Source organism: Diaporthe amygdali (assembly GCF_026229845.1).
Source record: "Diaporthe amygdali strain CAA958 chromosome Unknown NODE_25_length_736740_cov_64_583793, whole genome shotgun sequence".
Taxonomy (NCBI): domain Eukaryota; kingdom Fungi; phylum Ascomycota; class Sordariomycetes; order Diaporthales; family Diaporthaceae; genus Diaporthe; species Diaporthe amygdali.
The window spans coordinates 200,485-220,835 of NW_026517045.1; the positions used below are offsets into that span (position 1 = coordinate 200,485).

The 20,351-nt window shown below is 52.0% G+C and overlaps 7 protein-coding genes across 7 annotated transcripts; 4 read left to right on the top strand and 3 right to left on the bottom strand.

The window, feature by feature from the left end:
- Positions 1 to 705: 705 nt before the first annotated feature.
- On the top strand, positions 706 to 3,782 carry J7T55_007907 (uncharacterized protein; the record flags this gene model as incomplete). The annotated part of the gene is made up of 3 exons (XM_053131048.1): positions 706 to 936; positions 1,007 to 1,552; positions 1,644 to 3,782. 3 exons carry the CDS (start codon positions 706 to 708, stop codon positions 3,780 to 3,782), a joined length of 2,916 nt encoding a protein of 971 aa, XP_052990743.1.
- Positions 3,783 to 4,353: 571 nt separating this feature from the next.
- Positions 4,354 to 6,523, bottom strand: J7T55_007908 (major facilitator superfamily transporter; the record flags this gene model as incomplete). Its single annotated transcript, XM_053131049.1, has 11 exons — positions 4,354 to 4,551; positions 4,628 to 4,728; positions 4,795 to 4,972; positions 5,022 to 5,104; positions 5,262 to 5,386; positions 5,449 to 5,532; positions 5,590 to 5,793; positions 5,854 to 5,960; positions 6,019 to 6,134; positions 6,191 to 6,313; positions 6,367 to 6,523. The coding sequence occupies 11 exons, from the start codon at positions 6,521 to 6,523 to the stop codon at positions 4,354 to 4,356; spliced, it is 1,476 nt and encodes a 491-aa protein (XP_052990744.1).
- A 1,492-nt stretch (positions 6,524 to 8,015) lies between these two features.
- Positions 8,016 to 8,372, top strand: J7T55_007909 (uncharacterized protein; the record flags this gene model as incomplete). The annotated part of the gene is made up of 1 exon (XM_053131050.1): positions 8,016 to 8,372. The coding sequence occupies one exon, from the start codon at positions 8,016 to 8,018 to the stop codon at positions 8,370 to 8,372; it is 357 nt and encodes a 118-aa protein (XP_052990745.1).
- A 1,922-nt stretch (positions 8,373 to 10,294) lies between these two features.
- Positions 10,295 to 10,894, top strand: J7T55_007910 (uncharacterized protein; the record flags this gene model as incomplete). The annotated part of the gene is made up of 1 exon (XM_053131052.1): positions 10,295 to 10,894. The coding sequence occupies one exon, from the start codon at positions 10,295 to 10,297 to the stop codon at positions 10,892 to 10,894; it is 600 nt and encodes a 199-aa protein (XP_052990746.1).
- A 431-nt stretch (positions 10,895 to 11,325) lies between these two features.
- Positions 11,326 to 12,867, bottom strand: J7T55_007911 (uncharacterized protein; the record flags this gene model as incomplete). The annotated part of the gene is made up of 1 exon (XM_053131053.1): positions 11,326 to 12,867. One exon carries the CDS (start codon positions 12,865 to 12,867, stop codon positions 11,326 to 11,328), a length of 1,542 nt encoding a protein of 513 aa, XP_052990747.1.
- A 523-nt stretch (positions 12,868 to 13,390) lies between these two features.
- J7T55_007912 (3-beta-hydroxysteroid dehydrogenase protein) lies at positions 13,391 to 14,391 on the bottom strand (the record flags this gene model as incomplete). Its single annotated transcript, XM_053131054.1, has 3 exons — positions 13,391 to 13,767; positions 13,847 to 14,293; positions 14,349 to 14,391. 3 exons carry the CDS (start codon positions 14,389 to 14,391, stop codon positions 13,391 to 13,393), a joined length of 867 nt encoding a protein of 288 aa, XP_052990748.1.
- A 1,492-nt stretch (positions 14,392 to 15,883) lies between these two features.
- On the top strand, positions 15,884 to 20,049 carry J7T55_007913 (uncharacterized protein; the record flags this gene model as incomplete). The annotated part of the gene is made up of 5 exons (XM_053131055.1): positions 15,884 to 16,147; positions 16,246 to 16,829; positions 16,885 to 17,290; positions 17,960 to 19,195; positions 19,282 to 20,049. The coding sequence occupies 5 exons, from the start codon at positions 15,884 to 15,886 to the stop codon at positions 20,047 to 20,049; spliced, it is 3,258 nt and encodes a 1,085-aa protein (XP_052990749.1).
- Positions 20,050 to 20,351: the final 302 nt, after the last annotated feature.

Genomic DNA, 20,351 nt, shown 5'->3' on the forward strand with positions numbered 1-20,351 from the left:
CATGGCGTCTGAGCTACGACAGGAACCCGTCCACGGCCGTCCATCCTCACCAAGCAGCCAGACGATATTGTTATCAGGCACAGGCAATCCACCTCTTTATTGTCTAGCGAGCTTGCTCGGGCCATGATGTTGCACCGCCGCCTCTGCGCTACCTCCCTTGCGGATGGATGCTGAGCTCTGAGACACGCAGTCCGTCTTATTACCACCGCTGGAATCCTCCCCTCACCCTCGCTCTGCTGTTACCTTGGTGGAAACTTGTTTCAAGGAGATGCCGCCATCTGCACACATTCCGCACCTCAACGTTGCCACCTCCCGGATTTATGATTGGAAGATCCAACTCATCGACAACGCAGCAACAACGGCCTGTGTGTCTTTTGCCTTGTTGATCTGATCCCCTTCCGCTGAACACGAGGTCTTCCTCATGCGGTGTAAGAAACAGGGTATGCATTCTGCACACGACGCTCTGTCGCCGACTGGTCCATCGTCCTGTTCCATCCTAGTAGCTACCAAACCTAACATCATTAATTGGAGGCTGGCCTTGCCTTGCTTATCGCTAGCCGCTACCACCAAGCTTGCACCCCGCCCAAACACACCAGGATCTCAGCTCTACCGCGACCAGCCGGGGCTTGGGTAAGGCGCAACAAGGACCAACCCAGCTTGGTCGATTGCGACTGGATAAGCTGACGCACATACAAAGAACGCACCATGGCCACGCTCGACCCAGGCCCACTGGACCTTCGCTGTTTTTCTGTGGATTCGAGGCCTGCAGATGTCGCCAGTATGCTTTATAATGGGATTTCGGACCGGTCACGAGGGTGGAAGTCGAGCAGGTCAAGGGAATCGCTTGGGGCTGAGGCGAGTATGGATCGAGGCCTGAACGTGAAGAGATGGGACGGCAGTGCCAGGATAATGTCTGGCTGGGACAGTCTGAGAAAGGTGAGCCGCCGACACTCATGTTGGTTTTCTTGAACACCCGGTCATGGAACAGAAGCACTGACAAAAGCAGGACCCAGAACTATGGTACAAGAACGGCGACTGCTTCGTGCACTTGTATGAGAAAGGTCGATCGCAGAGGGGACCCGCCTTCAAAGTTCCCTTCGTGTGTCTACTCTCTGCTCAATGCACCCCTCTGATCGAAAGATTCGTGGATCGATCCGTATCAGAGGAAGAAGCGCATCAAAATGGCCGGGTCGATCTTTACATTCCTGCACCTCCGACGGCAAGTCGTTCCCAAGCTCTACAATACCACATTGCGACCAGGAACTTCTTCGCTTGGATGTTCCGGCGATCAATGGTTGGTAACCACCTAGGAAACGCACTCGTGGCCCTGCATGGTAGCATGCACGAGTTTCGCGATGCCGGTGCGAACAACAAACAGGATCTGTTGAGCTACCTTGATGAAGAGGGCTATTTGGACACGCGCCACCAGCCCAATCACGCCCTCGCCATCCTGCATGTGGCAGAAAACTTTGAGCTGAGAGACTTATACGTTGACGCGTTTGCTCACTGCGTTGGCATGAGCGAGCAACTGTACAGAAGTCCAGAGTATTCGGTAAGTTCAAGCTCCCATCCCTGTATTTCGAGGCCGCCAATCCTAGGCTACTTCTTACTTGGCATCGCATGTGCTGACATCTATGGCTCAGCGCATCAGTGTAGTATCACGGAAGCTTATCCGACTCGCCAGGATTGACCTGGACACTCGCCTCAGCCGCGGTGGTGCCATGTTGAGTGATCTCTTAGAAACCGAGCTTTCTGAGGCTCACCTTGGATTATCGACAGGAGCCCGAGCCCACCTCGACCGGTTCAGGGGCTACATTCAAGGGTTTTACACGACCAAGTTCGGATATTTCCCGCCTCCGCCTGCCGAAGCAGGCCGCAGTACTGTGTTCAAGCCGGAGCTATACTCCACTCTCAAGGCAGACTTTGATGCACTCTACGAATACCTTGTTGACGAACGTTTCACGACGGCCGGCAACAGCCCTTTCGAGGCGCAAGGGGGGCTATGTACGCTTCAAAGTGTCCAGGCATTCGACTCGAGAAACAAGTTCACACCTCAGGATCATCCGTTTCCTCTTCTGCCGGAAACACCGAAGAGCAAGGAGTCTCGCAGAATGTCGATACCTTGGCAATTTGTCGCAGCAAGGGCCAGCGAGGTTAAGCTGCGCCCCGACCAGCGCCTCATTGTACACGCTGCACTCATGAAAGCAACCAATCACACCAAGGTACACCTTATGGAAAACAGACTGGTTCTGGCATATCGCCAGTTCGAAGAAGGCTCAGTTCTCACCCCGCATAAGGCCGACCGGGCCGTGTCCCAGGTTGATGCCCGTAAGGTGCGATGGCTGTTTGTCTATGCAATGCACCAGGTGCTGCGGAGCTGTGCAAATGTGCCGTCAGAGGTCAAGTTCACAGAGAGAGTGAATTATCACCTTAGTGTCTCAACAAAAGGATTGCCGCCGTGGGAGGCGCGAGACCAACGTACCTCTCGTACTTCCTTACGGGCTGTCAGTGACAGCGCGGTCGTCAACAAAGCCAAGCCTTCGCTGGCACTCGGAGCACGTGTTCGATCCGTCAGTGCGATCCCGCTGGCAACGTCTTTTGTTTTGCCACCAGTTAAGACACCGTTGATGAGCACCAGCAGCACGGAAATACAGCCTGATATTGATTACTTTGCTTTGACTCACCGAGATGAGAGCCCGACACGAGGAAGTGGGAAAATGGGAGAGCTTACGACGCCCTCCCGATCTCGATCTCGCAGTCTCACAAGGGCTATGTCTCTTCGACGGTCATTGAGCATGTTCCGCACACCGCCCAGCCAGCGAATGAAGCCCGTCGAAATGGAGCCCTCAACGCCCACTCGCAGGCCATCGAGTCGAAATTCTGTGTATCAGGAAATAGTTGTTCATGGTTACGGAAACGGCACGAACAACGTCACTAATGCTCTAAGCTCCAAGGAAGCCCTTGACGCCGTGCCAGACAAAATCGAGCCATCGAAGCCTACACCCCTGAAGGTCGTCACAACACCCGTAGCAACCACAAGCAGGTCCGCCTCGACGAGTTCGACAAGCAGTTATGTGTCAGCACTATCGACAGTCTCAACAAGCCACAGCAACAGCAGTGCATCCACAACTCCCACCACCGTCGATGGAAGCCCGAGGTCTACCCGATTCTCCAGACACAAGTGGGACAACACGCTTCCAGACATAGCTGGATCGCCCGAGGCCCCCGCCACTGTCCCCACGGACAGCAGCATCCAGCAGCAGCAACAGCCACCACCCCAATACGACAGCCTGACCTTCCCTCTTCGCCGCCGCCGAACCCGAATGTCAATACGCTCCATGTACTCAAACGACGACATGCTCGCCTCAACGCCCAAGGCCGAGCCTCCACCGCCCCTTCCCCGGCGCAGTAGCAAGCGCTTCCGGATGCCGGCCGGGGGCGCGTCGAAGCGCTGGAGCCTGGCGGAGGTGGTGTCGTCGCTGCGCGAGAGGAGCTCCATGGCCGGTGGTGACAGCGACGCAGAGGATTCCGACGATGGCTGGGGTCTTGCGCCCTCGCCGCTCCGCATCAACAAGACAGGCAAGCGGCCGCATACATCACAGGCTACGCCCAAAGTTGATCAAGCCGATGATGTCTTCTCCACGCTGCATCGGGACTCCAGCGACGAGTGGGAGAAGTCGGTGCACAGCCCCGTGGATGCGGATGTCAGTCCGCCTTGGGGTTGGGAGCAGTTTGCCGACTTGGGTGGGCTGCAGGATGTCTCGGTTTCGGGCTCGAAGTGATTAAGGGGTTGGCCAATTCCCGGTGCATTCTTTTTTATTGTTCAACCGTTCATTTCCTGGTGTCTCCGCATCACGTCACGTATGATCGTGCTGGTCTTTTTTTTACTCTGTTCTTTTTCTTTCATTACGGTGTGCCTACTCATCATGACGCGCACATGTACGGGCGCTCAGGTGAGATTTATCTTGGGAGCTCTGGGGATTTGGGGATACACGGGTGAGCGCGGAAAAGCGGAGTCACCTCCCTGACGATCTTTCATGAGACTTTTTTTCTTTCCTTTTTTTATGAGGCTGGTTTGTAGGAGATACCCATACTGTCCTTTCGGAAGTGTAGTTAAGTTGAGCCCTTTCCGTGGCGCTTTGGCATAAAGCTGGAATGGGGGTTATGATGGCCATGATAACCAATAAAACATCATCAATCAGCATCTGTGTTTGTGATTTGTCTCCAAGCTATCATTGGCAGGGCATGCGGTGACAGACAACGAAAAGGCCATTCGAAGGCATAGAATGCAATGCATTTAGCCATCTCTCACTCGCCGCAAAGTAACCACAGATGTGCCTCCCAATAACACTTTCAAGCACCCTTAGACTCGTCCCTCTCCTGTAACTTGAGATCCCGATTGTAAAAATGTCGCATGACGAGAGCAGTTATCGCCGCCGCCGCCCCGAACCCGGCCGTGATGTAGTTGCCCGTGACGATGTACGGCTGCAGGTTGGTCGGGAAGGTGAAGATCGGGACCCAAGCAGTGAAGATGTAAGCGAATGCGTTCATCTAAGATTTGATGATGTTCATAGTTAGCTTCACGGCCATGCAGAGGGGAAAGACAAGCAACAGCAGCAGCACGAACCAATGCAGAGGTATACGCCCGCTTTTCGGGATCGTCCCGATTTGTCTCGTTCACCCATGTCCATGTTATGCCCGCGCATGTTCCAGACAGCGCGGTGAGGTCTGGGATTACGAGCGTCAGAATTAACTTCGGTTACAGTTCTTCATGATCGCTCGGAGGGGTCTTACAGTAAAGAGCCCAGCGGGATGCAATATTTGCTGGGTGGACTGGTGTGGCTGCCAGAGCGATGGGGAAGATGATGGCCATGACACTCGCGAATACCATGCCCGGCCATCTAGCTGCGCCAGGCAGGCTATCCGATACCCAGGAGTTGATTAGGGTACAGACTATGGAGATGATGTTGATCTGCACATGTAAGTATGGTTTCGCTGGATTTGGGGTTGATATGACTTACTCCGAGAGGGATGATGTTGATCTCGGCGACTGAAAAGACAGCCGGCTTTCCCGGGACGTTGTAGCTCTTAACCCAGAAGATCACTGGTATTCTGTTAGCTTTGCCACATTTCATGAAGGAAACACGGTATCGCTTGCTAGATCCCCCGGACTGGCCCACCTGGGTCAGGAATGCAAAAAACAGGGGAACTGCATCTTATCAGCATCTGATATCCACTGAAAAGGGTTCGATGTTGCTCACAGAGGTAGACGGGCCATGTAGTGTGCCAGCGCTTGATGTCCTTCCACTTGAACAGTCCAGTGAGAGGTTTCCGCTCGCTGGGCATCCTAGAGCGGGCCAGCTGAACTTCTTCCTCAGTGAAGATCCTGGTCGCCAAAAAGGCAAGGTCAATATACATGATAGATAACTGGGTCTCGGGGAGACTAACCAATTTGCCTTGGCTCTAGCAGGTAGCTGGGGCATTGCAAATGCAGTCCAGATCGCACAAGGAAGGGAGATGCAACCACAGACACTGGACGGTCATCAGCACCGTATGAGGTGTGGATGTGTAAGTAGCAGGGGAACGCACATATACATCCAGCGCCATCCAGCTAGGCCATTTGACCCGTTTAGCCCAGCATAGACTGCCGCCATGAGAAACCCAGAGAAAAGAGGCCCAACCGAGGTGAAGACTTGGATCAATGAGTTGCGTCGTGCCAGCTCATGCGGCTTGTAATAGCTCGAGCACACGTACATCACCGCTGGGAAATGGCCCGCTTCAAACAAGCCAACACTGCAATATGTTAGACATCACAGAGCAAGGACAACTGCAAGGCAAGGCTTAAACACCTACAAAAAGCGGAAGACATAGAGCTGGTTGACGTTTTTTACACCAGCATGGGCAAATGTGAAGACGGTCCAAGCGAACTCTAGAAACGCGATATACAGAGGAGCGTTGACCTGGTTATTGCTGTCAACACACAAAGCTATTTGAGCTCCAGGCGATCAGTGAACCTACCCGGGTAAGGAGCAAATTCGAAGGAATCTGCCCAAAGACGTACGCCGCGCTCCAGATTGCGGTGGCGTAGTTGAGCTCCTTTCCATACAGCGAGAGGTCCTCCTTCATACCACTATCTGTCGGGACTCTTAGCACAAAATTTCGGGTTCATCGTCAGGTTCGGCTCACGTACTGAAGGCGTTGGTGATATTGACTTGGTCAAGGTAGCGGCACATAACACCCAAGGCGGACGAGGAAATTAACGTCAGGTCAAGCTTGGTGAGGAAACGGGCTTCATCATGTGGCACATCGAGCGCTACAATGGTCAGCAAGTCGCCTTTCCCAACATTATAGCAGCTGGGTGCTTACATGACCAGAAGAATGACTTCCATGTCTTTTTCGGCTCAGTGTACACCTGCTGATCTGCTCCCGCATCGTACGGTTCCTTCAACCTCACGGGGGACTCGCCTCCGCTCTCAGCGACAATAATGTCATTTTTGAGGTCTTTCTCCTGTGCCTGTGACATATTGTTTGCTGGTGCAGAGCTGATGTACGCACATTTACATACTACAGGAGCTTCGAATTATTTCTACGTGGGAAGTGTATTGATCTTATCTATCGGACTCCGTATCAATGTTTGTTTCTTTGCTCCATTTCTGGCGGCAGCTGAACGTCCATGATTGCTGTCGTCTTCAGCGGGTCCCATGGCGACATCCCGGTATGGGCTGCGTGAAAGGCCCAATAACTCATATCGGGGCTCCCTCAAACTGCACCCAGGCCGTCAATCCATATCCAGTAGCTGAACCGAGGACAGCTCGAACTGCCAACTGTAAATTCGTATTCATGTGGAGTTTTCAGAGACCAGATAAAAAGCTGGCGGCATCGGGGTTTTCCGTAACTGCCGATGTCGAATTGCTGTGGCAGATAGGATCATGAGCAAATCAGCACTGTAATGGCGTGCTTTGCTTTCATCGCCACACCAAACCCCTAGGATTTCGACACATTGAATTGAACCAGAGGAGTTGCCATGGTTCTATCAGGATGAAATTCGTTTTGGCCAATAGACCTTTTAGCCAAAATGCGTCAGTCAGCACTCGTCCAAATGGTTACCATTGTTTACTTTCCCACTCGACAGAAAAGATGTAGCTGGTGTGTTGAAATAAGGGTATTTCTGGGTATGCTGGGATAAGTTACGATTCCGTGTAAAGAACAGTTTAAATTGATATCATTGAAATCCTGGATGATTATTGAGAAAAGGTCTTACGTTGTCATCGAACCACGGTGAGAACATGGCACGGCGGTCCCTTGATACACTACAGCAATGTATGTCCAAATATCATGAACGCAACATCCAATGTACAATCTAAAATTTCAGTTCAATCAAGTCTAGACACTCTTACAATCTATACCTCCGATAGAAAATCAAGCAAAGACTTTGCGCCCGCAGCTTCAGCTCATATCTTTACATGCTTTAAGCACTTGGGAGCTGCATGTGACAAATTTCTCTGTTCAAAGGGGTCACTGAGTAATCAAACCTAGATTTGATGTCATTTCTGGAGTTTCGACCTTAACTATAGGATAGGCACAGTATTACAAGAAATCAAAAGGCGCAGCCGGCGAGGAACATGGCGACTCGAAGGATCACACCAGTATGTGGAAGCCGGCTTGGCCATCGAGGTTGAAAGAAATAGCGCTACGCCACTCGGCCGCATTTTGCCGAGCCTGTGGAATGTTTGTACGCCTTACTGCCGATCGCGTAAGCTCTACCTAGCAACACTAAACCCTTCCTGGCTCAAACTGGACGCACCAGCTGATCCCCAAGGCTGAGATGGGCCGCCCTTCTGACACGGCATAGCCACAGCAGTTAGTTATAAGACTCGGCGGAGCCCCAGGTGCCTTGAACGCGCCCGATCTGAGCTTCGTTTGCCGAATGCATAACTAAGATTGGTGAATTGAATTTCTATCAACCTCCTCAGAGAGTACAGATCACGTACGAGCACGCGCACAAAGTCTGAAATATGGGTTCCAAACCGTCCTCTACCTCTGCCGCCGCGCAGGCAGAAAACAGCTCACAGGACGCGGCACCCAAAAAATCCCTCTACCAACGCTACTCAGACGCCAAGACCGGCCGTGACAGGCCGCCCATCTCGGACGCGGACTTACAGAAGCACACGGGCATGACGCGCGATGAATTGACCGAATGGGCTCAGGACAGGCCCAACGTGGCTGGGAACCGGCGCGCCGGCGCTATCGACAGCGGGCCCGCGTCTGGTCTTGGCGGCATGGCTGCTGCGGATGGTTATGGGGGATGGGGGCCGGACGCTGCTGGGGGCCTGAAGTTCCCTCCTCAGCAGAAAAAGGGGGATGAAAAGTAGGATGTGTCAGCTTGTGTGTTACACAGGGCAATACTGAGAGTGGGCTGTCCTGATACTGAACAAGGAAATAACATGAGACATGGACGGGTTGTTTGGATTTTCGCTGGACCTAATGATATCAGGGGAGCCATGGGGCGGTTTGATTTGGCTCTAACATCCAAGGAGTTTGAAAGGAGATTGCCCGGGTGTAGTATTCGTGCAATTATTTGTAATATCATTCTCGAAGATGAGAACTTTCAACTGCGTGTGCTATCCCCTGGGTTAGTCAAAATTTCTAGACGTGTTCAGACCAGCGCGAACTTCTTGACACGCCATCTTCATATTGCAGATCGATGTAAGGTATGGAGATTGGGGAGTTGTATTGGTCAAATATTTTGTCCCACCACCAGCATGTCCATCAAAGGCTGCCCTTGTACAGAATCATGTTTCTCAAAATTATGTACGGCCACGGCATCTCTCTCGACGCTTTGTGGAATATAAGTATTGTGTACAGCATAGATCTATTTGGTCTGATAGAGCAGAGGGAAACTGAAGTGTGCGAAGGTGTGTCTAGATCTATGACGGCTCGGCGATTTATGATGTTTTGTGGCATGCAGACACATGATTTTAAGATTTTCTTTCGTTAGCCTTGGCCTTGAAAGTGATGAGACTTTCAAATACCGAGCGATTTTTGGATTCGAAAACATTCACTCCGTATCTTTTTTCGCGGAACGAACTCTGCCGAGAGCACACGAGCAGTCATTGGATATTATGGCTTCTCAGTTTCGACCACACTTGAATCTTCAATGGAGTTCTTCTGCTGCATCATAACTCATGTCCACATATTGCGGTTGCCCTTGCCTTTGAAAAATCCATGCGAAGGGAGTTTAGTGCCCAATCTGACCTTCCGGTCTCAGTCCTGGAGCTGGCAGGGGAATGTTGTGATGTGGCGCCGGACATCACGACGCCGGACGATGATCTTTGTTTCGTGCTCACACAGCACTTCGTCTAGATAGACCCCCATCTCGCCTTTTAGTGGATGAAGTGGTATCCAGGACGAAAGCCAAGCTTTGCATGTCAGTGCACAAAGATAGCTTCCCTGCTGTGGCATTCGTGGGAGCTGGTGTTGGATCAGGGTATCCGAAAGAGGTAAGCTTCGAGAGAAGTGAGTGCATCCCGGTGAAGGTTATCTGATGGGATGGACAACTCAGGAGCGGTTTGTGGAGAAATGCTCGGATGATTGGGGTCCCGAAGGCTCTGGTGAAGGCAGGATTCTAGAATAGTGCCCCTGAGAGGTGGGAGGTACGAAGTGGTGAATAGAGTGACACAAAATGCCAATCTGGAGAACAGAAGATAATTGGTGTACATCCTTACCTGTTTAGTCCGGGTCTGCTGTCCCTGTTTCAGTCTACCTTACGACTAGAGGTCATAGAATGCCGAGCGATGAAAGCTGTTGATGTGGGTGGCAGGCTTGCGTGCAGTGCCAAGGTGGAGCATACGTCAACTGATGTTTGATTGTGGAGATCAGACCAAGCTTGAGACGGATTCCCACTTGTCAAGACTCGAAGACTTCCGCACAGGACAACTTCCGACTAATGTTCGTCCAGTCTGATATAAGGAAACAGGGTGTTTGGTCCTTACGCCAAGACGGATGAGGAAGAAGCCTTGGGACGGAGGTTGAAAAGCAAAGGGGTCCAGGGTATCGATCATCGCGGCGAGGCTTCAACTGCAATGGCAAGGAAGTCAACCACGGTATAAGGTTGATCTCCTTCCTCTGTTTCTCGACTGCAACTACATTCAGCCACTTGTTTAATTCCAGATCATACGCAGACACTCCTTCAATTTCTATTCCAGAGACAGCTGAGCTGTACATTCTTTTCTCTACTTTTTTTTTGATCCGGAAACAACACATATCCAGTCATTCTCAGTCATTAATTATCAACATGAAGTACTCTACCGTTCTTGCAGTTCTCGTGGCTGCTGCCTCAGCACGTCCATCCCTTCTTCCGAGGCAGGAGAAGAACGCCAGCGTTGAGGATGTCGTCGCTTCATTCAATGGACTGAGCGAGGCCCAGCAAGCCGACTTTCTCAACCAAGTCACTCAAGCCAATGCGCAAGTCGGCGCCGAGCAGAATGCAGATGCTCAAAATGCCGATGAGCAAGCCGCCAACGAGCAAAATGCAGATGAGCAAGCGGCTGCTGCCCAGGATGCCGCTGCCCAGGATGCCGCTGCCCAGGACGCCGCTGCTCAAGATGCCGCCGCCCAGAAAGCCGCGGCCAAGCAAGCAAAGGCCGATCAAGCAGCAGCAGAGCAAGCAGCTAAGGATCAGCAAGCCCAACAGGACGCCCAACAGAACAACAATGACAACAACAACGACAATAACAACAACAACCAGGGCGACCAAAATGCTGCAGTTGATGCCATTGCCGCCTCAGGAGGCAAAGCAGATGTCAAGGTCGACGGCTCGAAGTCCGATGACAACAACGCCAACGTCAACGCAGTTGCATTGGACGATGGTGAGGTCAGCGTCAACATCGAATGACTAGACTCGCTGGATCTAGATTTGAACCTAAACGTGGTGGCTACCGATGGAGCTAAGGTGAATGTGACCGTGGACGCTGGGTCGATTGCAAAGTGGATTATGGCAGGGGGTGCGGACTGCCAGGAGGGTTGGAAGGCCATGAGGATGGTGGCATCGAGGGGTTATTGTTATCAGCCAACTGTAAGTAACATTACAGCGTGAGGCTGGTCACAGGCCATTCACTTTGGATTTGCCTCACTGTGGCTGTCAGATGGGAGAACGATGGGTAGGTGTAAAGACTTGTACGCCAGCTTCGATATTGACTTGAATGATTCAAGGTGAATTTTAATGACTTAGATCTTCTATAATGCATATATATTCCTTGACAAGGTTATGGTTTGGATGAACAATTCCAAGTCTACATTATCTTTAGGGGAACCCTGATTTGTTTCTTATACCTCATAAAGCTCGAGGGGCACCTCCGCAAGAATGCCATCCAGTAGGCCATCACGGCCATCAGACCAAGCAATATAGGCCATACAATCAGTCAGGGCAATGAACGATGCACGGTCACCAGGTTGACCATTCTGGCCAACGGGATGCGACAAGTTTGTGACCTTGAGCGGCGAGGCGAAAGTGCGGCCATAGTCAAAGGATACCGTCGAGTATACATCGAGGATGCCTGACGAGTTGGTGCGCCACATGACTCCAAGTACGCCGGTTGAGCCAAAGTCCACCGCCGGACGCTGTGCGTCAGGTGTCTGAATAATGGTTGGGCCCGTGAAGTTCTCACCGGCGGTTTCTGTGACATAGATCTCGAGAGTATATTCGCGTGGCACCATGAGCGCGAATCGGCCCTTCTGACTTGGGTCGGCGGACACCCAAGGCGTCGGGTCACTGGGCAGACCGACACCGGACACGGGCAGCATGGGACCGGTGCCATTCTTTACCAAGTTGCCCGAAGTGTCCGTTAGGGGCATTGTTGTCCATGTCACACCGTCATCACGGCTGACATACATCTCAGGATTGCCCTGTCCGCCCTGGGCTGCGGAGGCTAGAATACCGTCGTGAACAGCGATGGACCTGCCAGGAAATCCACAGACCGGAGGGATGTCAGGTATACCGTAGTCGAGGCAGGTATCGACAGGGCCGGGAATCTGGTTGAAGGGAGCCCAGGTATCGCCGCCGTCCGAGCTGACAGAAACCGCGGCAGGATACTCCCATGATGAGGCACCGTTCGCGTATACTTTTCCAGTGGCCAAGTCGACGCGTAATTTCGGCGCACCTTGCATATGCAGAGGAGTCACGGACGGGACGCTCCAGGTCTTGCCACCGTCAGTTGACTTGGTGACTTGAGGATGGGCCGCCATGTTGTCTTCCAGACCAGAGAACACCTGATTGTTCAGGATGTAGAACGTGCCATTTGCATCAGCAAAGACCTGAGGTTCACCGCATTTCGGTGCGGTGCCCAACGGGTAATCCGCGGTCACGTTGGTCCAGGTGCGACCGCGATCGAAGGTGTAGGCCAGGAAACAGCCGCCTACAGGTTCCAACTCGGGCAGCGGATGGAAGCGCGTTGTGACGTAGACCAAATTGTCTGGATTCAGAGGGTTGACGGCCACGACTGGCTGACCCTCGCGTGTGTCGTTAGTCCTGGTCATATCCATCTCGCGAATCGACGGCAGAGCGCGCGAGTCAAGGTGGCGTGGAACATAGTCTCTGCGCACTACTCCACTGTCGATATTGCGCTGCGCTGAGAAGTTGAACGCCGTGGTATTGTCGCCAAGAGGACTATCTGTGTAGCGTCTGCTACAGCCGAATCGTTCAAGCAGTGTATTGGGTAGCGAGGTGGAGAGAGCATAGAAAATGATCGCAGCGCTAGTAATGAGGAAACAGGCGCGGATTATGTATGCTTTGCGGCGTTGCTGCTGTACAACGCGACGCCGATCCACATCGGTGGGCATGGCACCGTTTTCGTAGTCTGAGAATCCCATCGTGACGGGGAAAGTTGGGGAACGAGAGGTCTTAGGCTAGGCCTGTGAAATATGAACCTCAAGTGACCGAGGGTGCGACGTTGAATGGAGGGCACAATAGTGAGTGATCTGGGGCGATCAAACGTCCTTAGATCTAGTACTTAAGTATCAATATATATACAAAGAGGGAGTATGCTCTATATAATAGAACATCTGGTGGAGCTTCGATGGTATAGTATAAACGATGTGTTGGATGGTACGACTAGGGTGCCGCCTACATCGAATATCGATTTTTGACCAATAAGATGTGCCAATAATATGCGAAGTGTGGAAATGCGAAGTGCGAAATGCGAAATGCGAAATACGTACTTCGGTACGAAACATTAATGTGCTTGGCATTAGACCACCTGTCAACCCAGTCTTTACATCACATTGCGAGAAGCACATGCCAATTTCGTATATTACAACAAACCGCCTTGACATATAATGTAACGTGTGCGCGTCTCCGTAGTCGCTCCCAATACAACGCAAGTATGCTCAGCTCCTACAGCGTTTCTTTTCGCTCCAGAGCATCACCCATATGAGCTACATGTGTCCCCTCAGTCAAAGCGCGATGAATTTCATCGCAATAGTCCGGCACCTCATTCAAATAAAATCTGTTGCTACTCGGCACCACCGTCTGGCCATAAACTTTGCTGGCCGTCTTGTCTCTCGAGTCCGTAATAATCTCGCCATCGATGAACATGAGAACCACCTTTGTGATGATCTCTAACGGTGTGAATGCGTCTTTTGGAAGCTTGTCCCAGACTTCATCCGGGAGAATCTCCGTTCGGACGATGCTTGGGCATAGCGCATTGATGCGGATGTTGTCGAAGGTATAATACGACTCGGCGACGCTCCGCATGAAACCTACGACGCCATCTATCTGGTATTAGCGACATCGATTCAAGAGACGACAGGTACAGCCAAGAACAGTCAAGCTGATGAGGGACATACTCACGCTTTGAAGCGGTATACATAGGAGAGAAATAACTCGGCCAGATTCCAGCGACGCTACCAGTCACGACGATTGAGCCCTTATCAGGTCGAGGAGACTGCGCCATATAGTATCTCCCAATGCGGACTGTATTCATACAACCCTTAAGGTTCGTCTCCAAAGCGGACCAGTCCGGCTCGGGCGGCGGTTCGCCCGCCGAATCCGACGGGGAATACCAGTTGCCCCGCTCGAAGATGCCAGCGTTAGCGAAGAGGAAGTCGAGGCGTTTACCACCTTCTTCAAAAGCAGCTCTGAATGCGTCGGCCAGGTCATTGTACGCGGTTGTATCCGCTCTGTGGTAAAAGCATGTTGGGGGCAGCTCGCCAGGGTTCTCTTTGATGTCGACGATGTGGATCTGCCAACCTCCTCGTGCGGACAAAGCCTGGACCACAGCAAGTCCTATGCCACTGGCTGCAGGTGTGTGTCAGTCGATGTTTCCAGCGTTTTTTCCGGTAATATTAGTTACCTCCACCTGTTACTAAGGCGACTTTTACTTGGGCGTCTGCCATTTCCAATGTTCGAGGGCGTTTTTGAGACCACATGCAGACGTTGCAACCGACTTTGCCAGTACAGCAGACAGGGAGAAACCCCTCTTCATTTATAATTATGCCGACTCAAAAGCTTTCTGGTTCCCCTCATGGAGCTCTCCCTATTTGTCGAACGCACTTTTGCTGTATCCCGTGCCACCAACTGGTCAAGCCACGTAAGGCAACATTTCCAAAATCCGCTGGTGGAGGGTCGGTTGCGGACTAGTGCCCCTCGACTCAAGCACATGTATGGCTATAATGAGATGCACGGGGTCAAGAGCTTTCCATGTCGGTCTGGATTGACGTACTATTGCCGATTGCACGATCCTAACACCAATCGACATTGTCAGAGTGCTTACGAGGGAAAGCATTGGGTGAGGAAGACAAAACAGAACATCCCAATAAACTTTCGATGTCAAGCCGTGCACGTCTCTGAACTGCTGGCAACCGCAGCACCCCAATTGTGGTCTAGCATGAGTAATCGGCGGATTCCAACGCGCGGTGATATTTCTATGTCGCCCTGGTCACGTATTCTGTAGAACTAGCACCCCGAGAGCTAGTAATTGCTCTTTCTACAGCGAGCAGATGAGCCCCAGGTGAGGGAGATGAGGAGATAATAAACCAAATACGCACTTCAGAAGCTGAGTTCAGACAAAAAGGTAGTAGGTGCGCTCGTCGCGGTAGAGTTGACCACTAACGTAGAGCTGAATGAGCGAAAACCAGTAGTCGCCGTCGCTGCTAACAAGTTTACCGCTCGCGACATTGCACGTGATAGCCTTGTCTATAGGAGTGCACTCTATTTATTCTATGGATATTGCGGAACGCAGTCACGATTTGTTCCTCGCTCGTCATATCTTTCCAAGCAGGCCGCCCCATGTATCGTGCCTCAAAGGCGTTGCTGAAAAGCTTTGGCAGGATTGGTAGGACTGTTTTGAGCTTGACCTGCAATTTAATTTCTAGGCCGTAAATTCTGTTCAACTGGAAGCCCGTAATATAGGCATGTGAGTAGCTCGGTAACACAGTAGATCAGTAGAGCTGCCAAGGGTCCTCATCGGATATCAAGTCAGGTATCGGAAGCTCAATTCCTTGGCCGATTGCCTTCCTCGGCCAGTTACCTTCCTTGGCCAATTACCGTGCAGATGTTATGAGACGGCCTCAACAAAGTACTCCGGCCTCGAAAAACGTGGGGCCTCATCTCCACAAGGGGCCGTATCCCCAACAAAGGGCCAAATCGCATTTTCTTTACGCATCCCGGACAGCCTGACATTCACATGCACTTCGGAGCTGTGTGCGTTAAAGATTTACTGTGGAGATGCCTCGGCATCATATCGCGACTCTAAGTGAAAAAGATTTATATAGATGTATGATTTATTTGACGAGTTCATCAGTATAAAATTGCTAAGTGCATCTGTTGTAGTTCTATTCATATGACTCCAGGCCTAATTAATGTGCGTTTTTAGACGTCAAAAATAGCATGGACAACCTCAAGACTACGATCAGTGACTTTTCACAATGGCTCGACGTCCGAAGCCTGGTGGCGATGGCTCTCCTTAGCTACCTCATTCTCGTCCGGAACCTCCGGTACAGGCGAATGAAGAGCATCGAAGCACCGTTCACCGTCGACAACCGCGCCTTGTCAAGCATGACCGTTGAGGAAGCCACCAAAATTATCAACAATCTCCAACGTCTTGAGTTTCCCAGCGCATTCGCCAAGGCACGGAGAATGGCTCTTCTCAAGGTGATGAGAATTCCCCCCTTACTTCCACCTCTGACAATCCTCCTCCCATGGTTTCGCATATCATTAGGCACCAATAACTAACAATCTCTCATATTCAGGCCGGCGGAATTCCAACAATGTCCAAGCTATTCGCTGTGACGGGCCAAAATACCAGAAAAAATGCCGGCAAACGCGCCGTTGACACCGAGATCCTGCTCCGTGAAATGCAGACAAATCCACGCTGCTCAGAGCGATACTCCCTCGCCGTCGCACGTGTCAATTACCTTCATTCACGGTACCGCCGTGTTGACAAGATTTTTGACGCAGACATGCTGCATACACTAGGCGATGGGCTTGGCGAGATCCTCCATGTCGTGGATCGCGATGAGTGGCGAGCGCTTACGGATGTGGAACGGTGCGCACTCGGCATTTTCCACCGAAATCTTGGCGAGGACATGTACATCCCGTTTGATGCGCTGCCTTCGGCTGCTGAAGGGTGGAAAGACGGGCTACATTTTGCTGAAGAGCTCCACGATTGGACGATCGACTACGAGGCGAAGGTCGCGAAGCTCACGTCGACGAATGACCAGTACGTCAGGGTCTACGTTGACTCTGCGTTCTTGTCGCTACCGGCCTTTGTCCGAATGACGGTGAGGAAGATACTAGGTTTCGACCTGGACGACGTGATGAGGACGAGTCTCGGGTTAGTGTAACATCGATAACGACAAGAAATTCATGCGATACTGACAGCAGAGCAGACTCGAAGCCCCTGGAAAAATCCTCCGAACGACTCTAGTTCTCGTTCGAGAAGCCCGCAAAGCAATGCTTCGGTACCTCGCTCTCCCCCGCCCGTCATGCCTCGCTGTAAACATCGTGCAGGAGAAACTAAACCCCAAAACGGGGACGTACAATTTCGAGCAATTCGGCCTTCAACCATGGTACATGAAGCCCACACTATGGTCTGTTTGGGGTCCTTCGGCTTTGCTCCTCCGCGCGCTGGGGGCAAGGCCGCCCGGCTACCGCGGCGATCGATTCAAGCCGCAAGGCTACGATCTGAGGCGCATCGGCCCGGAACCCCAGTTCGGCAAGGGACTGGAGGACATGGAGGTCGATATGCAGGAAATGATGGCGAGGAGGACAGCTTGCCCTTTCTCGCAGAGGAAGGTAGGTTTCTTCGAGTCATGACGGGAATCTATAAAGGGGAGCTCAGTGAAGATGGAAGAGGGACATTGGGCAAGGCCTCCTTCAGACTCCGGAGCATGTGGCGGCAGACCCGAGTCCTTATCATTACTCACAGGTAAATCTGAGGCTCTTTCAGTGACGTGAGAAGTAGACGCCATGCGACAACGACAAACACATCACGTGTGCTTAGACATAGATCACTAGAACGCCAATAGAAGCGCAACAGCTTTTAATCATAGTGAATTCGCATGCACAGCAGCAGCTACAGCCACGTTTTCTGCTCATCAGAGCAACACAGTGCCCAAATGTCAACAACCAGGGCCCTCGGCGCCTGGGCGAGGCCCGCGATAAGCAGTACCCACAGAAAAGAGCATTACACAGCCAGATCAGACCCACAACAGTGCGGCTCAAGGTTTCTCAACTTATTTATATTGGGCCACCCCAGTAATGACGGTCTGCGGACCAACTCCATTGATTCGACTGGTACGGATGTTTTCAGCGAAATGCGAGGCACGTTGGTGCAGCTTAGATATCGCGAAATATCGACATGTCATTGGCCACAAAACCTTCCTTCCGTCAATTTCCTCTAACGAATTTTACTCCAGGATAAACCTGTTAGATCTGATCTGCCCAGGTCTTCGCGATCATTAGGCTACTCCCAAGTCTGCTTCACTGGAAGCTTCCACTTTCACATGCAACTCGCATCTTCCCTGCAAAATCCAGAGCACCAAGGAGACAGAGAACACCAAGAGTGGTATCGCACCGATGCTCCATCTCCCTCCCCGTCTTCGACACCGTGTCTACCTGCACACTGAATTGCTTGCACGATATGAAGATGGGAATTATGCCGTGCTTAATTTGGACGGAGGCACTCAAGTGCCTTCGAGATTCGGCTATTTCCCTGAAGAGAAGTTCGGCCTCCTCCTTTCCTGCCGGACGATATACGCGGAGGCATCTGCCCTGCTTTACCGCCATAACAGATTTATCATCCGGTACTGGGAGAAGCGATCCCTGGCACCTCTCCGGAATTTAACACCGTCATCGATTTCCAACCTTACATACCTCAAGATCGTCCTAAACCAAGCCTCGTGCCACCACAAGGGCCCTAAGGTGTGGCATGAAGACAGCATGGATATTTGCGACGATGAGCGAGTCCGCAATATAGGCGACGGGGATGGAGACCATCGAGTCCCTGATCCTAAATCATGCAACGCTCCCCTTGAAGTCGGTCAGCCGGAAGCGAAGGCTTTGTATGCCGAGTGGCATTCCACCGTGGAGTACCTGTCATCCTACATCACCCCTGAAAGCCTCGAGCTGAGTGTGGTCTGCGACGTGCACCACGGCGACGTAGAGGCAGCTATGCGCGCAGTCGAGCCGATGGGCCTCTTGCCGGCTTTGAGAAATTGCCATGTCCGACTGTCCAGGAAGTTCACACCTCAGCTCTACCAGATCGCACAGGATACAGTGCTCCAAGCGCGTCGCATTTCCAAGCCACCACTCCCAGCAAGCCTCCCAGGCGCAACAGCACTGGTGCAGCCTGAGAAAGCCCCCCTCTCCGAGCTCCAGGTGGAGAGTCGTCTCCTCGCCCTGCCCCGCGAGCTGCGCTTCCGCATTTTGGAATATACAGACCTCATCACACCATGGAAAGAAGTCGATTGGAGCCGCTACCCAAGCAACAGGGCCAAGTACATGGCTCTTCACCCAGTCTGCTTGAATACGGAAGGGATGCCATGCAGGCCAAGGATGCACCACGGCTGCCGTTTCTTCAACTGCTGGGCGGCCACTGAGCAGCAGCAGCGGTCGACTGTGGGGTGCTTTTGCCGCGTCAGGCACTCTGCTGCCTCGTCGACTTGTATCTGTTGGACGCCGCCGTCCGCCTTGTTCCTGGTGAGTGACTCCCGGAGTTGTTCGTTCTTACAGAATTGATTATGGAAAAGTCTTTGGGATTTGACAGCTAACTCTGGATGCAACAGGTTTGTCACGCCCTGTTCAATGACGCTCATGTGGTCTTTTTCTCTGGTAATCGCTTTGTTGTGCATGACTACCAGGGTGACATCCCTTACAAGACGCCTGAATCTCCTGCGCCAATACACCGAGATGTAGGTGAGGGCAGAAGTGCAACTTCCAAGTATCATTCTGATCGGCTCGCCGCAAGCGTATTCTTACGCGAAGTCGTACCGCCTCAGATGCTCCAGGAGATTCATTTTTTGGAGCTGGTGTTCCCGCCCTACAGCCACATAGGTTGGCCTGAGGAGGGCCACCCCGCGTTGGCTGACTGGGCCGAGACACTCCGCTGGGCCAGGAAGAAGATGAACCTTCGCGGCCTGACGCTGCGTCTCGTCATGGCAGATTCACCCAATGGGTCGTCCGCGCCGCCTGGCCGAGGGAGCATCACCGCCGACCAGGTAGAAGAGATTTTGTCGGCATACCGCCGTATCATATCGCCTCTTGCAGTCTTAGCTCAATCCAAAGTCGGTGATGAGAATGGTGGGGATGAAAATGAGCTCCGCAAGTTTCACGCCCGTATCGCGTGGCCATGGGCCTGGAACTTTGATTACAAGGCAAAGATTGACGAGTACGGCTGGACAGGGTTGGAAGACTACCTGGGGGAAAGGCGCCAATTGCTGATAGAGGAGGCTGAACGGTCAGTCATGGGATACCGATACCAAGAGTTCCATGATGGAGGCAGAGGACATCAATGGATCAGCGTCTGGGAGGAAAAGTTTTACTGTGGCTTTTGAAGTACCATGCGGTATATTAGGAGCACTAGGATGGTGTTACAATCACTTTGGCTCAATAAATCTTTCTTATATCATGATTATTATTCAGATACCGTACGCTATCATGGTGCAAGACACTGCATTATTAAGCATAGCTGAGAGTAGCCCAAGCTTGCGAGGGGAGCTCCTAGCTGTGGGTAAGTTTAGTACGGTAAATCTGCAAAATGTTTCGTATGAATTGACGTATTGAGGACAGTTGCTTTTGTCTCTGAATCTCTCCCGTCACATCGGTGACGGGAGTTTGGGTCTTCCGTAATTACTAG